Raw genomic sequence first — 6,906 nt, forward strand, 5'->3', positions numbered from 1 at the left:
TGCTGTCCACAGTTGCCTTTTCTTCATTGCCCCTCCTGACAGTTTTGAGCATTTACAGCCTTCCTGGGCAACTTCAACTCAAGCATGTTTCCCCTATTCAGAGTGCCCCTGTTAATTTGTACTGTAGTTTTAGAGCATGAATTTTACTTTTTGCCTGCATCGTGGAGTTCTGTGCTATCCTGTGGGTTTTGTTGTGGTCCCCAAACTGAAAATCAGAGCTCAGGTATTCTGAAATACAGAGGAGGAAGAGGATGGCCGCCTGTGAATGAGGCACTTCTGTCTTTACATGCTGTAGACGTTCCTTTCTCTCACCCGCAGCTGGCAGTATCCACCCCAAATGCCAGTGGAATAAATCAAAGATAGGCTTTGGTTAACACTGAAAATATGATGCCAGAAAGCTGGCAGGATCCTGGCTAGCACCAGAATGAAAGCTCTCTCTGACTTTTATTTGTGGCATCAGATGAACATTATTGAATGTTATCTGTCAAAGTTCAGCTTATCTTTTTGTTTTCCAAATTTATAGGGCCAGTTCAACCCAAAGTGTTGGCCAAACCCGAGAATCTGTCTGCGTCTTTCATTGTTCAGGAGGGTAACATCACCGGTCATTTTTCCTGGAAGATATCTAAGGCAGACCTTCACCAGCCCATGACAGGGTTTCAAGTCACTTGGGCAGAAGTAACCACAGAAAGCCGACAGAACAGCTTACCCAACAGCATCATCTCGCAGTCGCAGATACTGCCAGCAGTAAGTTCTTTGACAGTTTCTTTCACTTGTGGCCTCATACGTGTGTGCGTACATCGCCTATTTGTAATGCCTCGTGGTGATGCAGATGTCAACATAGCATTCGCTGGCTCTGCAGACAAGTGGGAGCAGGATGTGCTTAATTTTTCCTCCTTGCTGGAGACACAAAGCACAGCTACTCTTCTTGGTGACACATCAAACATTTTAATGTGCACAATTGTCAAATTAGCAACCGTTGTCGGAGAAATGCCTGAAGGGAGGAGAAGATCATCAGTTTTGCAACAGATAGTTTTTATTTTCTTTTGATGATCAAGCTCTTCAACTTGGTGGTTACTCTAGTTTTACTAATTATTTGATGTCCCAGTCAATGGATTTAAGAGAATTTTCTCTTCCTTTGAGTCACTCATTGCTCTAAGAAAAGTAAAAATCAATTCCCTCTCTGCCATTGTCTGATGGATAGATAATTTAAAGGAGAACTTGATTGCAGGCTTTATTGGAAGTGCAAGAATTAACAATTTGAATTCTTTCTCCTATTTGCTTTAAGATGGCATTTGCTATTTCAATTCCACCTCTGGCAGAGACAGGTGAAGAGCACTTCATTCAGACTCTGCTGCCAGATCTGCCATAGTCAAGAAAAGCAGCTGGCCTTGATCCAAAGTCTGTGAACAACACTGGGAGTCCCTCCGTTCACTTTAGGGAAGTGGATCAAGGCAATTGTGTCTAGAGCAGAACTGGCTGGAAATCTTCACATCTGTTTCCTCGAAGAATGTGTAAAATGTTTTGTTGGACACATCTTACATTCAACACATTTTCCACAAATCCAGGGCAAGGTTCTCACCGTTCTGTCGTAATTCCCAGCAGACTACCCTAGGGCCAGGGCACCCATGTTGCAAAGCCTGTTGTTCTAGGGGAGAGCAACAAAGTTGACCACAGATGCTCTAAAATTATGGGTCAAGCTGCCACACAGCGTGTGGAGCTGTTTTGTTAGAGCTTGCTCCAGACTCGATGTGATCTGCACTGATTCACTCACAGCTCTACCTGCGGTCAAGAGCAGAAGCGCAATGCAGATACAGCCCTGGCCTCATCAGCAAGGGTCACCTTGAAGTGGTTACTCAGTCACAGACCTTTGGCTGCAAACAGCTGCTTTGGCATAATAATAAGCAAAATTACAGACAAAGCTAGAGAGGTTGATTTTGACTTCAGCTTTCGTCTTTTTTTTTAGGAGCAGGCATATATTTTACTCAGAATTTTGATTCCTTTTTTAAAGCTTTTGGTCTAAGTAGGTATGAAATATATATAAAGTTTTATTTAAAAATCTCCTTTGCATTTTATTCTTCTTTAATTTGCTTTTGTTCTTTGTTTTCCTCTGGTTTGACTATTGTAGAGCCTGGAAATTATTTTTTATTTAATTAACTGTCCCTGTATGTATCTATTTATTTATGGCAACTGACTAACTTGCAGAAGACTCTGATTTGAGTTGAAACAGTATTATCTACCTCTCAGAAACCACCAGAACGTAGAATATTTTGCGATGAGGATCATTCACTCATTCTTGTTGGTAGCTTCCAACTGATAAAAAATTAATATTTACACAACCCAGGCTGAAATGCACAGGTTGCAACTGCTGGAGGAGCGCCTGAATGAGCAGAGTGTATGAAAACAGCATATACACTCCTCTCTCTCTCTCTTACCCATTCAGTATTTTATATGAGGTAGAACAACTCCAGCAAGGTCTGTTAAGAGGAGCCTTGTCTCAGAATATGCGCTTATTCGAGAGTGAAAGCACATGTTTCACCCCCACCTTTTCTCTGTCTCCTTTCCCCTTTACTATCTGCTCCGGCAGCAACAGCAAATTCTCAGCCATTCCCACAGCTCACTCAGGTCCCCCTGCACGGCATCAGGTGCAGTGCTGGCCAGAAGAACTTGTCCTGCAAATTCCTGGCCAGCCCAGCCTGGCTGGTCACAGGAGCACACCGTGCCCATGCTGTCTGGCACCACTGCCAGTCCCCTTCCTGGGACTGGCCTTTTCTGTTTGAAATAGGATGAATTAGGGCTTTTGATTCCTTGATACCCTTTAACCATATGTATTCCAATTTGGAAGCATTTATAAACTTACTCCAACATGATTTTGCGCAGGTGTAAATGACTGCGGAAGCTATGAAGCAGTGGAAAGTGAGTCTGTTGTGCCAAAAATGGGATCAACAAAGGCATGATTGGGACAAACCTCTTGAAACCAGTGTAGCCGCACTTAGTTTCGCTAGCTGCAGCAAGGGGCTCAGGCCTGCCATTCATTAGTTTAGCAGTCAGTGGAATTCACAGGCAGATCCAAAACAAAAGTAAGTTTATATAATGAAAATGTTTGTTGAAAAGGATGATTAGGAAGTTAGTTTTATTTTGTCTCTTAGTGATGAACACATCATCCATTTTCCAGAACACGAAAGAATAGTGTGGCATTCTTACACAGGAAACCATAACATTATGGTGAAAAAAGCATGCTAAAAGGGAATGGCAAGCAAAAAACTCAAAACAAACTCTCCACAAAGCGATATATAGGTTAAGTCCATTTAACAGAATTCTAAGAAAATAATTTGTGGGTGCTGAGAGTGACAGAACCTATTTAAGCCACTGAATTGTGTGAATAGAGCAACCATGTTTTATTTTTAGATGCTTTGAGAATTAATACAATTTATTTATTTTTAGGATCATTATGTACTTACCGTGCCCAATCTGAGGCCATCGATGCTGTATCGCTTGGAAGTTCAAGTACTGACAACTGGTGGGGAAGGGCCAGCTACCATAAAATCATTCCGAACACCCGACCTTCCTCCGTTTTTACCCCACAGTAAGTACTACACCATTTTTACGTGTGGTTACCTGTTACAAAACCTCAGTCCTCCACATGTAAACAGCTTGCTCAAGCCTTAAAGTCTTTATTGGATCCAGTAGCATTCCATAACCTAAGATGTGTGGAAATATTGGGATTTTCCCTCCTGTAACTCTGTATCAGCAATGCTGGAAGCAAATACAGTCTTTCTGTGGTCTGACCTTTGCTGTGCATTTCACCCCAGCAGTTTAGCTTATGCCTGTGGCACTTGGGATTCAGAGTTGGTCTGTCCTCCAGGTCCTACTGAGTCTTGGATTTCCCTACTTGTCAGGATTAGATTTTTCTATGTACATTCAGTTCAGCATGGATAGAGCTTTTAATGGCCATTTCCAGCATTTGGTATGTTTCTGAAAAGTAAAACTCAGTGTTCAGAAGCCCAGTAAAAAATATATTGACTTAGTCCAAGATTCATCTGCTTGAATCTTTTTGTTGTTTCACGGTCCCACCGAAGTTGTCTGGTTTGAACATGCACGTAGTTGCCAGCACTACAAGCTGAAGGATTGCAAGCTGAAGGCCTCACAAAGCCTTTTTAGTATGGATAAATGTTGATATTACATGTTCAGGCCTTGATACGTAGATATTTTCCTATTTTTTTCCTGTTTAGGACCTCATCTGAAACAACATCATCCACATCACTACAAGCCACCCCCAGAGAAATATTAGACTGTTTCAGATGGTTATGCAAATAACTGAGAGAAAAACTGAGCTCACAAATGAGAGCTGGGAAAAGGCACATCTGAAGGAGCAATGAACCCAGTTTTCCAGTGGAAGTTACCGTCCTGTATGATCAATATCTACTTTTCCATAGTTTAGCCATGAAGAATTTTATTTGCACCAAGACCAGGATGAAACATACAGCAAGTGTCATTTCAGTGCTGCCACTGCTCAACAGACTGAAGACTGCATCACTGCATCCAACTGAGCACTCATGACAAAATCAGAAGTGTGTTCATTGTGGTTTTGGATCTCTATGTTTAAAGTAGCTTGAAATGGTGCAGTGTCTACAGCTTTTTCTCTTAGTGACTTCCATATTAATATTTGCAAGGCTGTCCTGTGCTGAATGCATACTTTCGAACACTGGAGACCATGTTCTCATCAGCATGTTTAAATGATCTATCTTACTTAATGCTCTTCCTGATACCAGTTTAAGCCCTAGTGTATTTTACTGTTAAAGAAGATCTCTGTATGTCTGAAATAAGGACATAAGTAAAATAAATACTAGTAGCAGAAACCCTAAAATCGTCATTATTTAATAATGGCAGTATCACCACAGAGTAGGATGATGATACATTTATATCATTCATCTGTTCTGAAGCAGAAGCTTTTTAGCATATAAATCTTCTATTAATGTAGTTAACAGCTAAAAAATATACAGAGTAGATGTACTATTGTAAGGAAACAAATGGCAATTAATACAATTAATTGATAGATTCTAGAAAAATGACTTTTAAAATCACACTTATAATTATTTTTGGCATATAATATTTCAAGGTCTAATATCTTGAACAGAAACACCAATTTTCTAGTTAAAAATCCAAATAGTTAATATGAACATTCTACAGACTGTAATTCTGAGGCATATTTATTATTCAAGTAGCTGTAGAGCTGCTTTTTGGCTTTGGATTTTGATGTGCATTTTTCTTTTCCCTATGGATCTTTTGAACAGAAGGATGGATGTATTTGCTCTATTCTGCTGTTCTGCTTACAGAAAGAATTATGTGACAATATCCTGGCATCTGGAAAACATTGGCTTATAGTTTATTTGAAAGCATTTTTCAAATTTCGACAGAAGGGTGCCCTTTTTAACCATAAGGGAATTCGTATTGCCTTATTGTGCAATATAAACTGTCTAGAATAATTTACCACACAGAGAGACATACCTCAATAGTAAACAGAAACTGCTTGGATTTATTATCGAAAGGGTGGAAACTATCTGCCAATCACTGTCCATGCAAATACTTATAATCAGCTTCTAATATTCAGGATGTTCAAAGTGCTCCTGCGGTTTTTGGCACCATTTCCATTGGTCCCTGAATCATCATGTGAGGCTGGCGTACCTCAAACTCTCAGGAGTCAAGCTTCACAAGGTGAACAGTTTTTCTACCAGCAGATGGTACAGTCTCACCTGTACTTAATATTTTCCTGAGATATTCAGCAAGAGGAGTTCAGACATTAGTGGTAAATATATTTTTCTTTTCTTGATGACAAACTGTTTTGTTGAAAAGGAAACATGAAAAAAAGAAATACATACCTGAAACTGAGGATCAGAACTATGTTTGTCATAGTAGAGCGTTCACAGAATATTCAAATGCAGTTTGTACTTAATAGGTTTTTTATTCATGTGGGTCTATACAAAAGAAGATGGAGGAAACTGAGTTTCTGATCACTTGCTCATTCCAGTTTTCCTATGTTTCTGTGTTCGGTTTTAAAGGGCTCTTTTTTTTTCCATTCTCTTTCTACTTTACTTGTTGTCTCTCCTGATATGCACTCAATGACCAAGAACTTTTCCAGACATTTTATATTGCTATATGGTATCAGCCCTTAATAGCGGGTTTAAAAATATTAAAGGCTATGGTGCTTTCAATTCCTTCCACTATCATTCTGTCATCTCCCCTTTTCCAAAATACATTAGCAAATAAACAGATGAACTCTTTATCATAAAATCTGTATCAGAAAGGTTTATTTTCAATTTTACCAGAAGGCCAGCGCCTCGGAGATTTTTATCAGGACGGAAAAGCCTCGTGTACGAGTCTTGACAAAGAGAACACGATTTGAATTGGAGCAGTGGGCAGCACTGCTTCAACATTTAGATTGCACGAGGCGTAGGTAAGGCTAGAAGTGATCTCCACGGTGTTTGCTCAGAGCAGGAGTCAGTGGGATCAGGGGAAGTGATTACCTCAGGCTTCTCTCAAAAATACTGTCCAACCTTTCAATCACAGTCTGTTCTAGTTATGCTGGAGCAAATCTTCAGTGACTTTATTAATGTTAATGAAACTCTATTTCGTTCATAGTGACATGATAAAGCACAGCACATGGATATCGGTCTTTATTACAACGATGCCAAATCTGGCTTGGAGATAATCTGGAATTTAGAAGCCCTGAGTGATCATACCCTCAGTCGTGGTTGCTGAGGGGAAACCTATTTCTTCTGAAATGCATCAAAATGGTTACTGTTTGCTGATGCCAGTCTCTTTGAATCATTCAACTTGCAAATACTTTTGAAGATTTTGGAGGGGTTTTCCTTTCCAAAGCAGATTCTGGAGATCAAAAAAAAAAAAAAA

The 6,906-nt window shown here is 39.9% G+C and overlaps 1 protein-coding gene across 1 annotated transcript in view; it reads left to right on the top strand.

Moving 5' to 3' along the window:
• The window catches only part of KAL1 (Kallmann syndrome 1 sequence), a 120,467-nt gene extending 115,964 nt beyond the window's left edge, over positions 1 to 4,503 (top strand). Inside the window, exons 13-15 of the mRNA XM_009871217.1 lie at positions 524 to 744; positions 3,442 to 3,583; positions 4,230 to 4,503. Of these exons, the coding sequence (XP_009869519.1) occupies positions 524 to 744; positions 3,442 to 3,583; positions 4,230 to 4,288 (422 nt within the window). The 3' untranslated portion in view covers positions 4,289 to 4,503. The remainder of the gene's footprint in view (positions 1 to 523; positions 745 to 3,441; positions 3,584 to 4,229) is intronic.
• The last annotated feature ends 2,403 nt before the right edge of the window (positions 4,504 to 6,906 follow it).

The sequence above is a fragment of the Apaloderma vittatum genome, unplaced genomic scaffold, assembly GCF_000703405.1.
Source record: "Apaloderma vittatum isolate BGI_N311 unplaced genomic scaffold, ASM70340v1 scaffold646, whole genome shotgun sequence".
In the NCBI taxonomy this organism is placed as follows: Eukaryota; Metazoa; Chordata; class Aves; order Trogoniformes; family Trogonidae; genus Apaloderma; species Apaloderma vittatum.